Here is a 22657-nt window from a genome sequence, read left to right as displayed (position 1 = left end):
TGTATTTATAAGTAATAAAATGCTGGTGAATTTTCATGAGTTGTTGTTTTTTTAAAGCACACACTCAACAAATTGTTGCAGAAATGTGGAAACCTAAATTTAACTTTGAGGGGGAAAAGAGAGACTGATAGAACCAAAATTAATAGATACATCCATCTCTGGTTTTAGATGCTCATTTAATAATCCTGGAAGGTGTATATCAACCTGGTACAATCCCCACCCCCCTTGAAAGAGGTGCATACTTTGATTTTCCTTACAAATAGCACTGCTTGCATTTTTGGGACAATATATGTTTAGAATACATTACATAGTGTCTTGTCAAAGTATGAAATAGCACTGTGCAGAATCATATGAGATCTCAAAAGCCACCAAGTGTCCAAACCAATATCCCTTTCAAAAGTAAAATTAAAGGATAGCTGTGAAGCTAAATTAAATATTAATTATGTTGATGAACTTTTCGGGAATTGTATGGCATGAACAATAATTTTTCTTTCGTACAGGGAACCATGGCAAATGATATTTGATTTCTCCAAGGTAAATTTCTTTCTCATTTTGACAGGAAAATTGGACCAGGCAATAATAAAGATGAGTGAGTTTCATTTCTACTCCTCTCAAAGTTTTTGCCAGTCTTCCTGTCCCAACAATAAAATGAAGTTCAGCTTTCTATGACTAGCTTTGAGAAGTTCATATCTGCAGGATCCTTTTCATGAAAGACAAACAGAAAGCTCAGAAAGCAAATACAAAAAGTAATAAGGTGCTGGCTTGTTAATTTAAGCTTTTCAGGGAAGAAAAAATATTGCCATGAAACCTCGGATAGAATTTTTCTTGTTGGAGCCTAATTGTGTATACGACACCACTGGTATCTCCTTTTGTTAACAAGACTACTCGTATGATCAGAAACAGAAGCTGTTGATTAACCTGTATGATTTTAACTTGTGCTGAAAGAATTTGGATTAGCTCCTAACTAACCATAGAGCCTGGCATGCTCTGGTCCATGGGGTCACGAAGAGTCGGACACTACTAAACAACTAAACAACAGCAACAACCATAGAGAGGATAAACCGAATTCAAAATTCAAAAAGAGTTTTGCTCTGAATGTCACAGATATCCCTGTCCTTCATACTTTCCCCCACCCTCTTTTAAAGATACCCGAGTTGGTGGCCATGACTGCGACATCTTGTGAGGAGTGTTATATTGACCCCCTGCGCACTGGTGTCTGAATACGCTTTGTATGGTGGGGGGTGGGTGTTTGCTTTAAAAAGGGGGGGAATTGGCACCCTTGTGATGAGGGAGTAAGGATGTTAGGTGCCTCTCTCTCACATACACATCAGAAAAGATGGGGATCTCTTTGCTATAAGTTTTGTTGATGGTGTTTGGTGAACTTTAATCTCTCTGGAGCCAAAGATATTCTACAAAAGCACTGCTAATCCCAGCCTGCCTGTTGACCGTCTTTATAAACTCTTTATAAACTGAACTTTAAAGCCACTGTTTGCAGTAGGTTTAGAGAGTGACATTAACAGACGGGAGATCAGAATGTTTGCATTTTGTGGCATTTTGATCTTTGGGGCTGCAAATAAAATCTACACAGTATATCTGGAAAGAAAACAAACAAATGTGCCTGGGTGACACAATCTACACTGGATCCTGAATTTAATCAATGGGTTTGTGTTACTCAAACTCTTAACAAAAGCCTGAGAAGCACCTGCTTAAGAGAAATGGACTTAATTTCCTTCCAGCTGAAACAATATTTTTTTAAAGCAGAAGCATACAACATTCACTCATAGTTAGAATGTCTTCAGATGTATTTCACTGTGTGGTCTTGGGCCCAAAACCATTTATTTGCTGAACCTAACTTACAGAGTTGTTGAGAGGATAAAACTGGAGAGGGGATCCATGTACATGCTTTGAGCTCCTGGGAGGAAAGATGGGTATAAATGTCAAAAACAAATGGTTGAGGGAGCTAGGTATGTTTAGCCCGGTGAAGAGAAGACTGAGAAGTCATACGATAGCCATCTACAGATATCTTAAGGGTTGTCTCATGGAAGATGGAGCAAGTTTTCTCCTGCTCTGGAGGGTAGGACTCAAACCAATGGCTTCAAGTTGCAAGAAAGGAGATTCTGACTAAACATCAGGAAGAACTTTCCAACAGTATGAGCTATTTGACAGTGGACCAGACTACCTCAAAAGGTGAAAAACATTCCTTGATTGGAGGTTTTTAAACAGAGGTTGTATGGCCATCTGTAAGGGAATATTTAGCTAGGATTACTGCATTGTAAGGTGTTGGATTAGATGACCCTTTGGGTCCATTTTATGAGCTGCTAAACACTGCTATTGCCTCAAAGTCTATTGGTCAATTTATCCCCACAGTCGCCCACCATGACGATAGTTTTATAGACACTATTAGCTACTGAAAATGTGAAGTCTTTACACAGTTCAGCTGCACACTCCCATACTTTAGCTATCAGACTTTGCTTTTCTGGGCTTTGCTTTCTCTGAGGGCCCCTTTCTTTCAAAGTCACAGCCATGTATCCTAGATCAAGGGCAGAGAACTTGTAGACCTCCAGATGTTGGTGGACCACAACATGCACCGTTCCTGAATATTGGCCAGGCTGGCAGTGGCTGATGGGACTTGGAGTCCAACATCCTATGCAGTTCCCCTGTTTGGTTCTACAGCATGCATTTATATAGGATGCTATAGGAACCGGGAATTGGGAGGGCCAGAGTGGACATATTTTGTCCTCAACCTGTCATCGATGTGCACTCTCTTTCTCTGAGCTTCTCCCAGGATGAAGGAACATGACCAGTAGGCTTTCAGATGGTCATCCCCCAAGATGTAGCTTCCTCAAGTATGAAAGTTTAAAAGAGAAGCAAAACTCCCCACAACAGCACTACATGCCCCTACTCCTACATAGATAGCCCACATCCTGAACTAGTCTTTGCATTCTATCTGCATTTTAAAAATTCTGTTTTATCCATGTTTCCTTTGGCATGGTCTACTGTGTAGATAGTGATGAATTATAGTAATAAATAAGAAATATTGCATTCTTCTGATACGGGCAATCCCCCAGGAAGTTTCTCCAAAGCTCAATCCATTACTTCAATTATTGTTTCCACAAGCCAAAGATACAATTTGGTGCCGCTACCACAATGCAATTAAAGAAATGGTGCCAAAGTCTCCAGATATTTGTTTGCTGTGTATATGTGCTTATCTTTGAAGCACACATTTCCATTAACATAAATCCTGACAGCAGTGTCATTGTAGCAATTTAGGTGTGATGTTAATTTCATGTAGGCAATTAACGTCACACTTTTAAAGAAAAGTAGCTGCAAGGGGGGGGGGGTTCAGGGCCTGTTAATGAAGTTGCATAAATAGCACAAGCCAAGTCCAGAGAGACAAGTCTTGAGAACTGTACCTTACTGAATAATCTGAACAAAAACTGTGTATAATTTGGGGTGAAAGGAAGAAATAAAACTAAACATACAGAAGAAAACTCTCCCAAAACAACACAGCTAATTAGAGGACATGCTGCCTACATGACGATCATGCCACTATGCTTGGCAACACCTCCATCTACCGCCTTCTTGGCTGGTTTACATTAACACTAACAGAAGGGGGAAACCTGAATATTATCTTTTCCTTTTCCTTTTGCAGAGGCAGATTTAGGTGAGAGTGACTGGTTCACCCACAAGCCGAGAGGGGGCGCTGCAACAATGACGAACAATGGAAGGTGAGAGGTAAGTGTGTGTGAATTTTGGTGGCACACAGAGCATCGCTGAAATTTTAAAGCCCAGTGTCTGCCATTGCCTATTGTGCTTAGTAGATGAGCTTCTTATCCTAAACCTCTGCTTCCCATTTGTCAGTGCAGCATATAGCCATCTATACTTGGTCACCCTGGGAGTCTTTTCCTGTTGCATTATCTTCTGTTTTTTCTTTTCTACAGCAAATCTTCATCCTTAGGATGCATGTAAGTAATGAGGCAATTAGCAGCATGTCTGGTTTGACAACCCACCCCCAAACTCATAGAACCCTCATCATGCTTGGATTGCTTGTGCTTCCTATTTATTTATTAAAAGCCTCCACAAAGAAAATTAAGTCTACTATTCAATACATTTTAAAAAATTAATATTTAATAGAGAACCTCTGACCATGTATTTAGTCATGGCAAGGGGAAAGAGATATTGATAATTTCCTTTCTGTGTCTTATATCTAGCCACAGAGAAAGGGCAAAGCATTTGTTTCCATTCTTGGAAGGTGTTAGTTTTATTTATTTCTTGAGTAGGACCAATCAGTGAGGATCATAAATACCAAGCACCACCACTTTGAAACATGCCTCATTATCCTCCACATGCTTTGGGTCTCTCTGAATGCATTTTGACAAAACATTTACATAAAATACAACTTTTAGCTCTTAAAGAACATGAGAGAAAAAGGTACAAGTGCAGCTCCTGTGGGATGAAAAGCCCATTCTGGATTCGAGCACCAGCAATGAATTAGATTTACAGCACAGCAAAGTATATGGGAGCACTTTAATTTAACTAAGTTATGTGACTCAGAGCCAACATTGCCTTTAATGCAAGCACTCAAGGTTATAGATGAAGCTCTTGGGGCTATAGATTAAGCTGCCCGGCAGTTCTGATATAAGACAGCGTCAAAGAGTCAAGAAGATGGGAATCAAAAGTTCCACCTCCTCTTCTTGACTCCTTGAATTCCTTTCTCCAGTACCAAAATATCAGAATCAGCTTAGAGTCCTTGAATCATAGAATCATAGAATCATAGAGTTGGAAGAGACCACAAGGGCCATTGAGTCCAACCCCCTGCCAAGCAGAAAACACCATCAGAGCACTCCTGACATATGGTTGTCAAGCCTCTGCTTAAAGACATCCAAAGAAGGAGACTCCGCCACACTCCTTGGCAGCAAATCCCACTGTCGAACAGCTCTTACTGTCAGGAAGTTCTTCCCAATGTTTAGGTGGAATCTTCTTTCTTGTAGTTTGGATCCATTGCTCCGTGTCCGCTTCTCTGGAGCAGCAGAAAACAACCTTTCTCCCTCCTCTATGTGACATCCTTTTATATATTTGAACATGGCTATCATATCACCCCTTAACCACCTCTTGGGATGAGAGTCTTTCGAAGAACAAAAACCTGAAGGCGTGGACGGAACTTGAAGGGGGCACTGGACTGATATTCATATTTTAAAGTCCTGCCTGCTGTTGCCAATGGATCTCGGCTAGTTGGACCAAAGGTGACAATGGGTTTCTTTCTGTGAGATCCTATAGTATCTACACAATACTAATGTGTTAGCTCAGTTAGTTGGAGCAAGGTGCTGATAACACCATGGTTGCAGGTTTGGTCCCCATATGGGACAACTGCATATCCCTGCATTGGGCTGCAGTAGGTGATCCTCAGAGTCAGCGAATCAGAGAATCATAGACTTTACATTTCTATGATTCTGTGATTCTGTGATTCTCTGTATATCATTCTCAACTTGTCCCCAATGACTAGAAGCTGGGGGGGGGCAGCATTCCACTGTTTACTCCTAGCGCAGTGTGAGCAAACATATTACCAAAAAATAGTGTCATCCTGGGCCAAACCCTCTGGTTGAATAATAATTTGATCAAATCATAATCATAATAATTTATTTATACCCCACCCATCTGGATGGGTTTCCCCAGCCACTCTGGGTGGCTCCCAACAGAATTAAGGATAATCATAATAAAAATGTGATAAAACATCAGACATTAAAAGCTTCCCTAAACAGGGCTGCCTTCTTACTCATTGTTGTAAACTGCAAATCTTGGCCAACTGTTTCTGTGGAGATGCCGGAGGAACAATAATTCATCATCGTGAAGCTAATGCTAAACTTGAGCACTGTGGCAACCTGGTCCCTTAAACAGCCTTCTTCCACTTTCCAACTGACTGCAGGAATATCTGTAGAGTGAATCATCCTCACCATGGTGTATCATAGTTTTCTTCCTGCATTTTTGGCTTTGTGTTAATGGGTAAAAAACCCCAAACAGTTTTGCGTGTTAGATCTGTTTCACATCATTCAGAACAATATCTCTGCAGTTCCATCCTTTGCTACTGGCATGCCTGTTCATTAGAAAAATCTGGCCATATCTTGTTTCTGGAACCCTGAGTGTCTCTTTTCTTTTCTTTCTACATTTCCCTTGGTGTGTCTTTAAATCTCAGCAAATGGCAAATATAAAACTCTTATCAAGCTGGTGATCACCTTTTGGATCACACCTCATTCGTAGTTGGCTTTAAGTAAGCCTAGGCAGCTCAACAGCAATTGTAAAAATGCAATGAATTCACCTCTAAAGCTTTATATGGTACTGCTGTCCAATCACTATGCCAACCAGGTTTCTTGGGTAGCTGGACTCTTAAGTGAGAATTCCTGCACTTCCCACGGAAATCAGTGAAGCCAGTTTCCTTCAGTTTCTCAGTTTCCCCCAACTTGATTTCCACCAACTCTTCTTCCACATTAGTTTACAATTTTTAAAAAACCTACACAAGTTATATACATTTATGTGAACATGTCTTCAGATGTATGCCTTGTAATATGAAATTTAGTATACAAAATTCCACCAACTATAACATAATTTTATTATAACATTTATTAGATGCCTTATCTAGCCACAAGCAACTCAATGCATCTTTACAAAAACAAAACAAAAAACATACGTTCATTAAAACCAGGGGGAAACATTAAAACATTAAAGAAGAAAGAAAACATTAAAAACAACCCCTCTCCTTGAATGCAAAGGATGATATCCAATGTTAGTCATATTCAGAGCAGACTCAGTTAAATCAATGCACAGTAACCAAAATAACATTGATTTTCCTGCCTCTGCTCTGAGTATGATTGTGATACCACAAAGAAGGAAAACTAAATTTGCACTGAATATGCATATATGAAAACAATTATTTTCTTATTAAGTGCCAAGGAATAGTCTGTTCTCCCCAGCTGTCTTGAAGAAAAAAGAAGCAAGGAGATTTAAATTTTAAAAGTCCTTAGGAAAAACACAGTGTTAAAGTTTGAATCTCCTTCTCCATTATCGCTCTTTGTCAGTGCTTCCCAAGTACCAAAATTATTTTTGATGCAATACCATATTTAAATGTACCACTATGTTTTTATTTCTAAAAGCCTCAGTTATGTCACTCAGTGTAAAATGCTCAGTGACGTTAATTCTGTTTATTCAAATATTTCCTTTAGGCTGTTTTTGTGCAACTTCTATTTCAGATTAAATATTATCAAACTACAGTATACAGGTAGTGCTTTGAACTCTGCTGCCATCTGTTGGTAACATTTAGGAGACGCTGTATATGAAACATTCTAAACAGGCTGGCTATGTATCCTACTTAGCTGCAATACAAAAATTTCAGACTGAATTAGTCTCTGCTAGGCGCTGCTGACCTATAAAGCCTTAAACAGTTCTGGACCATAATACCTTAAAGACCACTTCTCCCCCTATGAACCAATCTGGATGCTATGATCATCTCCTGAAGCCCTTCTTTGTGTGCTTCTTCCATGAGGCCTTTTCTGCAGTGACTCCCCATTTGCTGAATGCTCTCCCCAGGGAGACTCGCCTGGAGCCATTGTTACCTATCTTAGAACATTCCTCTTTTCCCAGGCTTTTGGCTTATTAAGCAGTCTATGAGGAGGAGCCCTGAGTGCTCACTGGAAGGACAGATCCTGAAGGTGAGGCTCCAATACTTTGGCCACCTCCTGAGAAGAGAATACTCCCTGGAAAAGACCCTGATATTGGGAAAGATTGAGGGCACAAGGAGAAGGGGACGACAGAGATGGTTGGACAGTGTTCGTGAAGCTACAAACATGAGTCTGACCAAACTGCGGGAGGCAGTGGAAGACAGGAGTGCCTGGCGTGCTCTGGTCCATGGGGTCATGAAGAGTTGGACACGACTAAGTGACTAAACAACAGCAGCAGCAGCAGCAGCAGCAGCAGCAACAACAACAACAACAACATGGTCTCTTAGATTGGGGGTGGCGGTGGCATTGTTTTGTTTGTTATTATGTACAGTATTTTTTGTGTTTTTATACTGAAAACTGCCCTGTGACCCTCTCATGAAGGGTGACATAGAAATTTAATAAATAATAATAATACTTTTGGCGTAAAGTAGAAGAAAATGTAATGTTGCTGCTAATGTATTCCCTATAGTTAATTTTCTGTCTTCTTTTGTACAACATTAAGGCTCTAAACTTTAGGGCACAAGTGGAGAACCTATCTTTGGCCCAAGGGCCACATCCCCTTCTGGGCAGCCTCCCGGGAGCAAAGTGGATGGAGCAACAAATGTAAATTTGACCTTTGTACAGTAGGTTACACAAACACACACCCTTCTCTCTCCAACATGTAGGCAACCAAGAGGCATTACAGCGGCAGACTTTGAGCTTTCAAATTTCAGCTGTGCCCTGTGAGTGCCCCCACCTTGCCCTCTATTCTACAGCATTGTGTCGCGGCCCCTTGCAGTGCTGCGCCCAGTTGTGCCACCCTAAAACCGCCTCTGGGCATTGTCAGAGTTCAAGGATGTGTTCCAGTCAGACAGAAACTCTTGAGTAGAGTGTTAAACATGGTCAGTGAGGGGTGTGGCCTGGTAAGAGTTTTGAGGGCCAGATGGAGAGACATGGAGGGCCACATTTTGGTCCTTGATTCTGACCTTCCCGATACCTGATTTAGTATATCTGCTTATCTTCCTGTATGTGTGTGGTTTTTTATTTATTTTATTTTTTTAATTTTTAAGAATTGCCCTTTCCCCAGATTTTTCTTTTTCTTTTTACAACTTGTGTTTGTGTTTCAGTGGGGAGCCTACTCAGGCTAATGAGACTGGCAGAATAGATCAGAATGCAGCAAGAGTCCGGATCTTAAAACCATTTTAGATTTCAGATGCTATTCAGCAGACCTTCAGAGGAGAAATGGATTAAAAACCCAACACCATCAATTATTTCTGGAGCTAGCCTCAGTAATTCTTCTATCTCTGGAGCATTTGCACGTTTCTTTTTGTTAGTTTCCTGTCCTCCAGAGAACAACTGGCCAGCTTTTAAACCCCTCATGCAATCTGTCCCGTTGACTCCCTTAACCCCATGGCATCTAAACTCTAAACGGGAGAGATCTGGGATCCCCTCTCTTCTAACTAAATGAGAACATGAAAGGATGCAAATATAGCTTCTAATTTGAAAAGGCTATCTTATAGCACCCCCTAGTGGAATAGATAGTTTTCCAGTTTGGAGCAAGCATTTGGGAATTGCACAAGCCCTGTTTCAGACACCATAGTTGGGCAGCTGAAAACACAATTGTCTCCCTTTCTCCTTCCTGAATGACAGAATTTCCCTCTTCCTTCTCAGCTTGGTATTAATGATGGTGTAGCATTAAGACTTGTACCTCCACATACAGGGCACCTACCTGTTGAACTTCTGAAACTCACCAAAGAGTCCTCCTCCTCCTTTTTATTCCAGTAGGCTATTGAACTGAATTCTGATTTTATAGCTTTAGTTCACTTTTAGTCTTAACATATTGGGGCTCCTGTACACCGCTTGGAGATGACTGTGATTAAGCAGTATACAAATTGTCAAAATAAAGATAAATAAACACAGTGGCAACAATCAGTTTTGGAAGCAAGGCATGGTGGCTAATCCAAACTTCACACTGATTGAGCTATTCTTGGATGCTAACTAGGGAAAGGATCGTTCAAGTCATGTTTCTACTGCACTGATACTAATTTTGTCGTTTCCCTACTGTCTTTTCCGGGCTAATTTCAGCTGGGCTCTCAGCCCTGTTTTTGCTTTCTAAAGGAGCCACTGGATGTTATTCATGCATTTTTTTAAAGGGCTGATTAAATTGGCCACTTTTGCAGATAAATCAGCTGGGAGGACCCAATCTGGAATACGTGGACTTGGGCACTAGGAGGGCACTACTGACCCTCTGAAGATGCTGTTAATTGCATAAAGCACCTTTAAGCACAAATAGTAGTCAAGATGGAGTGACTTTAAGTGGGAATCTGGTTATGGGAGCATGTTTCACTCCTGATCGCTGCTTTTCAGAAGACCTCTGAAGGCAGCCCTGTTTAGGGAAGTTTTTAGTGTGTGACATTTTAGTGTATTTTTGGTCTTTGTTGGAAGCCACCCAGAGTGGCTGGTAAAACCCAGCCAGATGGGTGGGGTGCAAATAATAAATTATTATTATTATTATTATTATTATTATTATTATTATTATTATTATCTCTCCTTTTCTTTCCTGCATACATTCTTTTGCTGCTTTTTCTTCAAAGACTAAGTGGCCAGTTTAACCATCAACCCTTCTTCCCAGAGAACCCTGGGAACTGTAGCTATGTGAGGGAAATAGAGGACTTATCGTATAGAAACTTTCACAACCTTAACAAACTACAGTTTCAAATGTGTGATGTCAGTGTAGCCACAGAGTCCTCAGAGGAGGACCCCACAGGTCACGTGCCTTGAGGTGCCTGAAACCCGTCCTCAGAATCCTCTTAAGGGGACCTCTGAAGCAAGGCCTGCTGGAAAACCCTTGAGACTGTCAGAGAAGGTGGAGGTGGGGCCATTCCGCAGGCCTGCAAAATGCTAGTGCCAGGAAGGTCCATGTCTGGACCAAAGAGTGACACCATAGGACACATATGTCAGTGTCAGATTCCTTGCACAGCTTGTGAGTAAGGGGTCTCCTTGTGAGGAAGCAATCCCTGAAAACTTTCACTACCATTGGCTACGGTTAGGGTGTGGTGTGGGAGGCCAGAGTATACACGGTCTTCCTCTTCAGTCCTGGTTTCTTTGACTGTGCTGCACCTTCAACCCTGCTCCCCTTGATGAGAGCTTTGCTTGTACCTCCTGGGACCAGATCCTGCCAAGGGCACTCACAGCAGTGTGCCAGTTGTTGGACTCCAACTTCCATTGTCACTGACCTTTGGCTTTGCTGGCTAGGGCTGATGGATCCATTAAAGTTTGAACTCTGGATTTTGTGTCTTTTCTCTCTTGGGCTTAGCAAAGTGCCTAGTCTGGGTGGGGGAAAGGACATTGTACTGTTGGAGATTTTCCCAAAAAGAAAAGCAACAGGCTGGTGCAGGCGGCTAACATTATTTTAGCCATAGCAGCAGCATAGTTTTGTAATTCGGTAGCATTTTGTTGAGCCACAAGCCTGTGGATATGAGGAACAGGGCACTGTTGCTACCCAATCTGTTGAAAGACAGTGATCCAATTCAGACCACAGATTCTTGTTGCATGCATTCTCCCTTTCCCCCTTCCTTTATGACTAAAGGGAGAAAGCTGAAAGTTTCTTCCAGTCTCTAACAAACAGTAGTTTCCTGTTTCATCTGAATACAGGAAATTAATGGGGTTTAAAAAAAAATCATAGTGAACAAATGGTGATATTTGGCCACAACCAAACCATGGTTTAATATCCTGGCTTATTACCTAAGCATGCTGTACATATGAGGGGAAAGCATGTGAATCTGAGATCAAACTATGATTTGTCATTATATGTGACTCAGATCATTCTCTTCATCTTCACTGAACTTTCTTCTTGAGACTCTTCTGTGAGAAAGCAAGTACATCACTGTGGAATTAAAATGGTATATTAAGGAGATCAAGGCACTTGGAAGAAAACCCATTAACAGTGAACTTGTATGAAGCATTTAAGAGCAAAACTGCATATACTGTGACAGAAAGTAATTTTATTATATAGAGAGATTATAATCTCATTTGCTTCAGGAGTTTGTGTCCTGTTTGAGCTCCATGCACAAAAAAGTGTGTGTGTGTGTGTTTTTGTGTGTATGTATATACAGTAGGTGTACTTTAAAAAGAGAAATGTTCCGCAAACAGAGTTTTTAATTTGTAAGGGAACAAACCCAATTCCTGGGATAACTCAGTTGGTACAGCATGTAATAGAATCATAGAATCATAGAATCATAGAGTTGGAAGAGACCACAAGGGCCATCGAGTCCAACCCCCTGCCAAGCAGGAAACACCGTCAGAGCACTCCTGACATATGGTTGTCAAGCCTCTGCTTAAAGACCTCCAAAAAAGGAGACTCCACCACACTCCTTGGCAGCAAATCCACTGTCGAACAGCTCTTACTGTCAGGAAGTTCTTCCTAATGTTTAGGTGGAATCTTCTTTCTTGTAGTTTGGATCCATTGCTCCGTGTCCGCTTCTCTGGAGCAGCAGAAAAGAACCTTTCTCCCTCCTCTATGTGACATCCTTTTATATATTTGAACATGGCTATCATATCACCCCTTAACCTCCTCTTCTCCAGGCTAAACATGCCCAGCTCCCTTAGCCGTTTCTCATAAGGCATCGTTTCCAGGCCTTTGACCATTTTGGTTGCCCTCCTCTGGACACGTTCCAGTTTGTCAGTGTCCTTCTTGAACTGTGGTGCCCAGAACTGGACACAGGACTCCAGGTGAGGTCTGACCAGAGCAGAATACAGTGGCACTATTACTTCCCTTGATCTAGATGCTATGCTCCTATTGATGCAGCCCAGAATTGCATTGGCTTTTTTAGCTGCCGCGTCACACTGTTGGCTCATGTCAAGTTTGTGGTCAACCAAGACTCCTAGATCCTTTTCACATGTACTGCTCTCAAGCCAGGTGTCACCCATCTTGTATTTGTGCCTCTCATTTTTTTTGCCCAAGTGCAATATTTTACATTTCTTTCTGTTAAAATTCATCTTGTTTGTTTTGGCCCAGTTCTCTAATCTGTCAAGGTCGTTTTGAAGTGTGATCCTGTCCTCTGGGGTGTTAGCCACCCCTCCCAGTTTGGTGTCATCTGCAAATTTGATCAGGATGCCCTTGAGTCCATCATCCAAGTCGTTGATAAAGATGTTGAATAAGACCGGGCCCAAGACAGAACCCTGTGGCACCCCACTAGTCACTCTTCTCCAGGATGAAGAGGAACCATTGATGAGCACCCTTTGGGTTCGGTCAGTCAGCCAGTTACAAATCCACTGAGTGGTAGCATAGTCAAGTCCGCATTTTACCAGCTTCTTTACAAGAATATCATGGGGCACCTTGTCAAATGCCTTGCTGAAATCAAGGTAGGCTATATCCACTGCGTTCCCTTCATCTACCAGGCTTGTAATTCTGTCAAAAAACGAGATCAGGTTAGTCTGACAAGATTTATTTTTCAGAAATCCATGCTGACTATTGGTGATCACAGCATTCCTTTCTAGGTGCTCACAGACTGTTTGCTTAATGATCTGCTCCAGAATCTTCCCTGGTATTGATGTCAGACTGACTGGGCAGTAATTATTTGGGTCCTCTCTTTTCCCCTTTTTGAAAATATGGACAACATTTGCCCTCCTCCAGTCTGCCGGGACTTCACCTGTTCTCCAGGAATTCTCAAAGATGACTGCCAGTGGTTCTGAGATCACATCTGCCAGTTCTTTTAATACTCTTGGATGCAGTTCATCTGGCCCTGGAGACTTGACTACATCTAAACTAGCCAAGTATTCTTGTACTATCTGAATCATTTGCTCCAAATTCTTCAGGTCGGGCATTGTTTTCTTTATCGGAGAAGACTGAGGCAAAGAAGGCATTGAGGAGTTCAGCCCTTTCTGTGTCCCCTGTTTGCATTTCACCATCTTCTCCTCTGAGTGACCCCACTGTTTCTTTGTTCTTCCTTTTGCTATGAACATACCCATAAAAGCCTTTTTTGTTGCTTTTAACCTCTCTAGCAAGCCTGAGTTCATTCTGTGCTTTAGCTTTTCTGACTTTGTGTCTACACGTGCTGGCTATTTGTTTGAATTCCTCTTTGGTGGTTCCCCCCTTTTCCATTTTTTGTACATATCCTTTTTTAATCTTAACTCAGTTAAAAGTTATTTAGATAGCCACCCTGGCTTCTTTAGGCACCTTCCATGTTTCCATCTCATTGGTATTGCCTGACGTTGTGCTTTTACTATCTCCCTCTTAACAAACTGCCAGCCATCATGAACTCCCTTTCCTTTTAGTATTACTGTCCATGGGATCTCACCCAGCACTTCCCTAAGTTTTATGAAGTCGGCTTTCTTAAAGTCAAGAAATTGACTCCTAGTATGCTTGGCTGCTCCTTTCCACTGTATAGTAAACTTCAGAAGAGCATGATCACTCGCGCCTAATGACCCTTCCACTTCTACCCCACTAACCAGGTCATCAACATTGGTTAGGACCAGATCTAAAATGGCTGTTCCTCTTGTTGCTTCTCCCACTTTCTGGACAATGAAGTTGTCTGCAAGGCCAGTGAGGAATCTGTTTGACCTTATGCTCTTGGCTGAGTTTGAATCCAACAAATATCCGGGTAATTGAAGTCCCCCATTACTACTATCTCCCTTCCTTTTGCATGCTTGGCCATCTGTTCCAGGAAGGCATCATCTATGGCCTCCGTTTGGCTTGGGGATCTATAGTAAACTCCCACAATGAGGTCTCTGTTATTCTTCTCTCCCTTAATTTTGACCCAAATGCTCTCACTTTGGCTTTGAGGTTCTAAATCTTGGATCTCTTCACAGGTATACACATCCCTGACATATAACGCCACTCCTCCTCCTTTCTTGTCTGGTCTGTTTCTCTGAAATAGATTGTATCCCTCCATTATTACATTCCAATCGTGGGACTTATCCCACCAGGTTTCATTGATGCCTATTATGTCATATTTAGTTTGCTGTACCAAGAGCTCAAGCTCATCTTGTTTATTTCCCATGCTTTGCGCATTAGTGTACAGACATTGAAGTCCATTAATCATTCCCCCGTGTCTCTTATTTAAGGATTTTTTCCTCCCACCACTAGGTCTGTGTGCTGTTTGCTCCATTTGGTCTATGACATTTGGATGATCATCTTCATTAATTGATAGACTCCTACCTTCAGGAGCACTGTCTCCCTCCCCCACATTAGTCAGTTTAAAGCCCTCCTGATGAGGTTTCTGAGATTTTTGGCAAAAACATTCCTCCCAACCGTTGTGAGGTGCAGCCCATCGCTTGCCAGAAGTCCAAGGGGGGTTGTATTGCAGGGGGTTGGACTAGATGACCCTCATGGTCCCTTCCAACTCAACAATTCTATGATTCTATGAAACCACTGTCAAGTACCTGGTTACTCCTGTGCTTTCTATGGATCATTTCTGTGAATTTGCTCGCCTGCAAGATTGAGACACTTCAGTAGCCACCCTCTTACAGTTGAGTGTTGTAGATTTTCACATAAACTCAGGAAAAAATAGTAAATTCATTAGTAGTGATTTCATGACCTTTTGGATACCTTCTTCTATGCAAGAAAGGCAATGTCTATACAAATAACATCAACACAGAACTGAGTCCCTCTACTCACAATTTCCCCCAACTAAAAAGCCCCAAATGTGATCACTCTTCATGTGAGTGTTGCTCCAGCGTCCAGGCCCCTTTGCAGCATCACAATATCCTATTTTGAGTAAGGTTGCATCATAGTTTTATACAAAGGCATTATGATAGTGTTAGTTTAATTTTCAAATCCTTTCCTAATGATCTTCAACATGAAATCCATGCTTTTCACAGCAGCTGCACACTGGGTCAGCATTTTCATTAACCTACAACTCCCAAATCCCCTTTCTAGCCAGTCACCGTCTTCTCAAACTCCATCAGTGTAGATATGAAGTTAGGATTTTTTTTCTGCAATGTGAAAGCATGTATAAATTTAATTCCATCTTAAAATTATCATTTCATCTTTAATGCTGTCTCCCTAACTCTCTTTATGACTGAAATAAAAGTAAGGGCTCCAATATTATGGTATATTATGACTGAGAAAAAGCTGATTAAATCCAGTGAGTTCCCTCTTGTGGCCAAAAAGAACTGTCTTTCTCTGTCTGAAAAGTAATCACAGATCTCACTAGAGACATGAATTCCATAAAATGTCAAACACACACACACTCATGTCCACCATGAAAACTTTCCCCTCCAGCAAATATTTTGGAATGTATCTTTTTGCGAAAAAGACTTGAATATTTTCAGCAGTGCAATGCTATATATAGAAATAACCACTGGGTTAGTAGAAACAACCATTCTTCATCATCTGATTTCACTCTTCTAGTAAAGAAGGATCCAAAATCTCTCTATCAGATCAGTGACAGCAGTCGTGGGTTGCACCCAACTAAGTTTTACTCACAGTAGACCCACTAAAATTAATGGACCTAAGTTAGACATGGTCATTGATTTCAGTGGGCCTACTCAGAGTAGAACTAGCTTTGGATATAACCACAGTGTTTTAGCAATAGAAAGATTGTACTATAAGGTACTGTTCTGTGTACTCCTAAGTGCAGAGTGCAATTTGCACAGTGGTTCCGAAGAGGAGCCTTGGTCTTCTTGGCCAGCTTCCGAAAGATCCTGTGAGAGGATGCTGGATGGGAATCAATAGCTTAAAAGCCTTACCTACCCAACAGAGAGGGTCATTTTGCCCCACAAGCTTATCCATGGTACTAGTGCTTTGCTCTATGTCGCTCTATAAGCTGTCACAACTTTGAGCAGAAATGGCATTGAGCAGGGGCAAAACATAAGGTGTGGGGGGGATCCAGTTAGGGGGCTTGGGGGAGAGAGGCACAAGTCACACCCCATCTCGAAAGGGGTCCAGACTTGTGTTGGCTAATGGGATCCCAGATGTCTGGCTTGCCCCACACTGGGGTCTAATAGTGGACAAGCCCCAAGAATGGTCTGAGTGTTTAGCAGAAATAACATTCTAACAGCAAGGGGCTGTGCTGTGCTGCTCTTCTGACAGGCCAAGACCACTGGCTTGCTATAATACCTAATAAAGTTGTCACCTGTTTCAACCCACAAATGTGTATCCTATGTACTCATTCCCCCCATAGACACCACGGGCTCCCAATAACTTTTGAGAATCACAACGGTTTAAAATGTGCGTACACAAATTGTTATATGTAAGGATTAACTCAGGGATAGGGAACTTGTGCCCTTTCAGGTAGTTTTGGACTCCAGTTCCAATCAGGCCAATGGTCAAGGAAAATGGAAATAGTAGTCCAGGCATCTAGGGGGTGCAATTTCTGTATCCCCAGATTAATTCTTCTGCTCCAAATTCAGAGATGGCTGTAAGACAGGAATATTGTGTCATAATGACTCAAACAGCGTGATGGATTACATACACAGACAATTCCAATAAGCAATGGAAGGTATAAATACTCAAGGGACACCAGCCCCCCTGACCCGTCAAAATATCAATTCACTATTTCTTAGAAACTGAGTTTGTGTGGCTGGGTTTTTTGGGGGGAGGGGTGATGGAGTTATTTTAATGTAATTAATTTACTATGAAGTAAAGTTCAATATGGGACGCAGGTGGCGCTGTGGGTTAAACCACAGAGCCTAGGACTTGGCGATCAGAAGGTTGGCAGTTTGAATCCCCGCAACATGGTGAGCTCCCATTGCTCGGTCCCTGCTCCTGCCAACCTAGCAGTCCAAAAGCATGTCAAAGTGCAAGTAGATAAATAGGTACCGCTCCGGCAGGAAGGTAAACGGCATTTCCGTGCACTGCTCTGGTTCGCCAGAAGTGGCTTAGTCATGCTGGCCACATGACCTGGAAGCTGTACTGGCTCCCTCGGCCAATAAAGCGAGATGAGCACCACAACCCCAGAGTCAGTCACGACTGGACCTAACGGTCAAGGGTCCCTTTACCTTTACTTAAAGTTCAATATACTCCAGCTGTAATATACCAAATTAATATTAAAACAATAAGATTATTGCTCCCCTCTTTGGCTGCATGTGGGAGATGACTTTGCTCTCACCCTTTGGGGAATGCAGTACCAAAGACCACCAGCCTGTAAGGAGGCATGGGAAGAGTGGATATTTGAGTGTGAGTGATACCCATTTGTGAGGCAAAGTGTCAACCAGCTCTTTCACTGGATTGCTGTGGAATTCTGGGATTAACTGACATATGTTTAGCTACTTGCTGCTTATTTAGGGCTTACCCATACTTACCTTCCACCCCCTCTTTCCAGGCACAGGTCCGCACTTCCAAGCTCCTTGTCTGATCATTCTTCTTCTGGCCCCAGAGCGTTCCCTGTGAAAATCTGCTTCTTAAAGCTGAAGTGCACAAAATATCTGGGAGGTAGCTAGCTTCCTTTAAGGGACTGACACTCAACAATGGGGTGGAGGAAGAAGGGCCAGAGTTCAGGGGTAGAGCATCTGCCTTGCATGAAAAAGGTTTGAAGTTCAGTCCCTGGCATCTCCAGGTAAGATTGGAAAATAGGGCTCAGGAACCCTGGAAAACTGTTGCCAGTCAGCAAAGACAATAGTGAACAAAGATGGACCAGTAGTTTGACCCGGTATAAAACAGTTTCCTACGTTCCTGCATGGGTAGCCCATTACTGCATGTGAGAAACTGCAGACTAAGGTATTTAAGTAGTACTAAGATATACCTCCCACATCTAAAATTTGGTTGTGTTTGGAATAATTCCGTAAACGGAGATACATCGCTTCTTCATACCAAGATGAGGAGAAAACATTAAATACGGGGGAAATGAACCATTACGAGGTCCACAACAATTAAAGTATGTAAAGAGATTCAATCTATAAGGAAAGGTATCATATACAACAGGCACGTCCAACAGGTAGATCGTGATCTACCGATAAAAACAAAAACAAATTCAATATGTATTTTTTGGTTAGATACTATTTGATATGATTCAGTCCTATAATGGCTTTTCTTGTATATCAAGAAAACTTCCAAGAGATTGCAATCTACTCACCGTTTGGAGGTTCAGGCCTAAGTTGTTGAGCTTTTTTTAAGGGGAGCTTCTTTGGGGGGAGACAGTGATCTACCAGTGATCTACCACAACGTCCAGTGATTTGTCACTGTCTTTGTTTTGTCTTTTTGTCTTTTTTGTTTCCTTTTTCCTTTCCTTTTTATATATGCTGAGAAGTAATGTTTTTAAGTCTGACATTATTTGATTTATATAGAAGGTACCGAAGTACAGTATCACCCAAATGGAGGGATTCAGGTAATTCTAGCATTGTGACATGGTAATTGGAAGGAAGCAGGCCCATGCCTAAAACAAGATGCCTGTTGTTGTTGTTGTTGTTGTTGACATCCATCTGTCTCAGCATGTGACAGTAGTTTGTATCAGGCAAGCCTCTCCATCATCTTTGGGGAAAGCACTCGTTTTGAGAAGCTTCAGATTGAATTTTTCACAAGATGCCTTCCAGAATTGATGTAGGCTTGCCAGATAAGAACTACTACTATTCAAGAAAAGATTTGAGAATCTCGGGAATACTCCAGGTTTAGCAGGGAGCTGCTTTCTTCCAATGAGAACTTTTCCTGGTGTTTAGAGAAGTGTACTTGGACTGAAATTTCTGCTTCCTACTGAAGGTGGCTCTCGACACACGTTGCTACAAAAAAGTAATTTATTTCCCCATCTCCACTTGGCACTTACAAAGCAACAAGCTGTGAATATTTAAATCTTATTAGGATATATATATATACCATTTGTAAAATTGCTGTTATTTCCTTATATTTGTTGGGACTTTGGGGGGCTTTGTATGTTCTTATCTCCAGTATTTAAAAAAGAAGAAGAAGAAGAAAAGATTGGGATGGTTTTTTTAAAAAAATGTGACAAAGATCAAGCTATGACATTTTATGCTAAAGGGCACTTTCCTTTGCAAAATACTTATATCTAAGAAAGTCTGTACACAGAGGATTTGTGCAGCAGTTTAAGCCTTAATTACAGTATTTTTACAGAATAATAATAATCACTACTACAGGATGTGTCAGAACTTAAAATACACAATGCGATTGAATATGGAGGACAGGAAGAATGAATCAATTAGGCCCACATCCCCCCAATTAAATGTGTGGGAGCTGTAGAAGAACACATTACCTTGTCATAAAAGCTTACCTTGTCAAATGCAGAATTAATATGTAATAAAATATGATGGAGGAAGGTAATACAGCAAGATAAATATAATACAGGTATCAAACTAGCGGGATTCAGATTCATTAAGCAAAGGCACTCTGCACACCTTTATTTGGCTTGAAAAAACTCCATGTTTCAATTAGTACTGTTCTGTATATTGGGTCTGCTGAATATTAAATCTTCTTCTTTTTTTTACATTCCAAGGAATTATGTTGCATTCCATACCAATAGGAGGAGAATCCACAATGAATAGATGTAGTGCCAAAAAAAGAAAGAACGAGGGAAAAAATGCCCCGGAGGATGTAATGTGGTGATGCAGCAAGCTTCTTCATCCTGGCAGGGATACGGGGACACTGCTTGAAGAAGAGGATGAGCCAATTCCTGAATTTTCAGTTTTACAACATTTTGGATCTGGTTCTATGGCCAGAGCTAGTCCCTTCCAATCATGCTTCGCGAAGTTTCTTCAAAATGCATGAAGCTTATTTTAAAAGGGGCTAGAAAAAGATCCGAAATCTTAGGAGGGAGTTCCACATTCAACCAACTTTCGGAAACTCTTCCGGAAAGTATCATCTAAAAAGGCGTAAAGGAACGGGTTGAGGCAACTGTTAGCATAGCTCAGGGTGGTGATGAAATAGGAGATTCCAATTATCAGAGGGGTTTGTGGGATGTCTGTGGTGAGGGCAACCACAGTGCTCAGGTGATAAGGGGTCCAACAGAACAGGCAAACGCCCAAGATGATCAACACCATGATTGTCACTTTCTTTTTCGCTTTGTCCAAAGCTTTAGCATTGCTGTGGAGCCGCATACGCCTCAGCTTGAAGAGCATGGTGCTGTACAATATGCAGATGGTGGACACTGGGATGGCAAAACCCAAGATAAGGGTGTAGAGGCGGCTCACTTTCCACCAGAAGCCCTCTGGGCTGGGAAAGACAAAGACACACTGGGATCGTCCCTCTTCAGTGTGTATCTTGGCAAAGATACTGAACGGCAATATGATGATGGTGACAAAAACCCAGACACAGAGACTCACTGTCTTGGCAGCCCTGTAGGTGCGATAGCACATTTTCTTGGATTTGATGGTGGCAACCACCACCAGGTATCGGTCGATGCTCATGACTGTGAGAAAATAAATGCTTGAGAAAGTGTTGTACTGGTCGATGGAGATGATCAGCTTGCACATGAATTCGCCAAAGGGCCACTGAAGCAGCAGGTAGTCTGCTATGTTGATAGGAAGTACCAACGTGAAGAGCTCATCAGCAATGGCCAGGTTCAGAATGAAAATGTTGGTGACGGTCTTCATTTTGGGAGCTTTTAGGATGACATAAATGACTGCAGAGTTTCCAGTGAGCCCGACAGCACAGATCACAGAGTAGATGATGGGTACGGCAATGTAGAACTTAGGAATCAGCTGTGGAACTGTCATGTTGTGCCCATGTTGTCCTGACCCATAGCAACCAAAATCCACATCAGTACAGGTAGCATTGAAGTTGGGCTGGGAGGAAAAATTATCCATTGTCTGCAGTGACAAATATCAGTCTCCTCTGCTAAATACTGTTTAGTTTAGATGAGACTACTAGATGCAGTCCTTTTACAAAACCTTATGAGTGAGATCAGTCTACTTGAAATACATTCCATCAGAGATTTCCTTCAGGTTCTTATTTCTTGAAGCTGCTTAATTCAAGCTAATTTTCAGGTAAACTGCCTCTCCTAGCACTTTCTTTTCTATTTACTGAAACCAGTAAAGCAGTCTTTCAGTTAAATAGTTTTTGCATCATGCTTCCTTTTTATCTTTCCACTTTGGAGCACTCTGACTGTACAGATCTCCTAAGGAAAATAAAAATTTAAAACAAATAAATTAAGTTTCAACATGCCCCTGGCTATTTTACATGCAGCTCAACATTGTATGGAAATGACATTTAATGTCACTATATAATTAAGCACAAAATTACCTCTCTTGTTATAGTTTTCATTAATTCTCTTTCCACGCATTGCCTAGGAGGAATATGCTACGAAGATTCTTGTTCATGGGAAATAATAAACACATATAAAAACCATGCCTCTGTGACTGAAGAATCCTAAATGAGACTCTTCCCCATCTACACTCACAAATTATGTCTCCGTCTTCCTTTTTCACCCACAGACATTCTTCACACACTATTTTATTACACTCATTATAGCCTGAGTTAATGCTTAGGATCCTCCGTTTCCCCTTACCTTTCTAACCAAGACTGTGTCCTGCTTTTACGCATCCTTTTGCAGTCACTGTGCTCTGGAGGCTCAACAGCAAGCTGAGAAACAGGAGTGAAGTGCTGTGATGCTGAAATGCTGGACAGCTCCTCAGCAGCTGCATCTCTGAACAGTCCCTGCAGGTCTGGAGAGCTCCTTCTGAACCCCACTCCCTTGGCTAGGAAATGGAGGGCAGGTACTACCTCAGCATGGAAGCCCTACCGTTTCAGCTCACAGCTCAGTCAACACAGCCACCAATTTATATTCTCCTCCTTATGAGAGATCTGCTTCCTCTGAAGTTACAGACCCCTTCACGTGACAATAGCTTGTAGAGCTTCCATCTCTTCTCCTGTTTGTTCATTGCAAAGTGAGATCAGTTTGCTTTACTAATGCAATTGTTCATCTTTAGATATACAGTTATATAAAACTTCCTCTTGTTATTAACTTACTATCAATCAGTTTCATTAGATTATTTAGAGTTTATTTTGTTTGAGAGAGGATAATTTGTACCTAGTTTCTCCATACCAGTCGTAAATTTTATAAATCTCTGTCATGCCCCCTCCT

At 41.6% G+C, this 22657-nt stretch overlaps 1 protein-coding gene across 1 annotated transcript; it reads right to left on the bottom strand.

Annotated features, from left to right (window-relative positions):
* Window positions 1-19391: 19391 nt before the first annotated feature.
* On the bottom strand, window positions 19392-22418 carry NPBWR1 (neuropeptides B and W receptor 1). Its single transcript, XM_082233962.1, has 2 exons — window positions 22082-22418; window positions 19392-21691 (listed from the first exon to the last, which is right to left on the bottom strand). The coding sequence occupies exon 2, from the start codon at window positions 21378-21380 to the stop codon at window positions 20382-20384; it is 999 nt and encodes a 332-aa protein (XP_082090088.1). The 5' UTR covers window positions 21381-21691; window positions 22082-22418; the 3' UTR covers window positions 19392-20381.
* Window positions 22419-22657: the final 239 nt, after the last annotated feature.

Source organism: Podarcis vaucheri (assembly GCF_965113315.1).
Source record: "Podarcis vaucheri genome assembly, chromosome: 8".
Lineage (NCBI taxonomy): Eukaryota > Metazoa > Chordata > Lepidosauria > Squamata > Lacertidae > Podarcis > Podarcis vaucheri.
The sequence above is the reverse complement of the archived record's forward strand: the minus strand, read 5'-3'. Positions and strand labels throughout refer to the sequence as shown.

Coding starts and splice junctions, on each gene's coding strand:
- NPBWR1 (XM_082233962.1), bottom strand. CDS start 21,380: ATGGATAATTTTTCCTCCCAGCCCAACTTCAATGCTACCTGTACTGAT.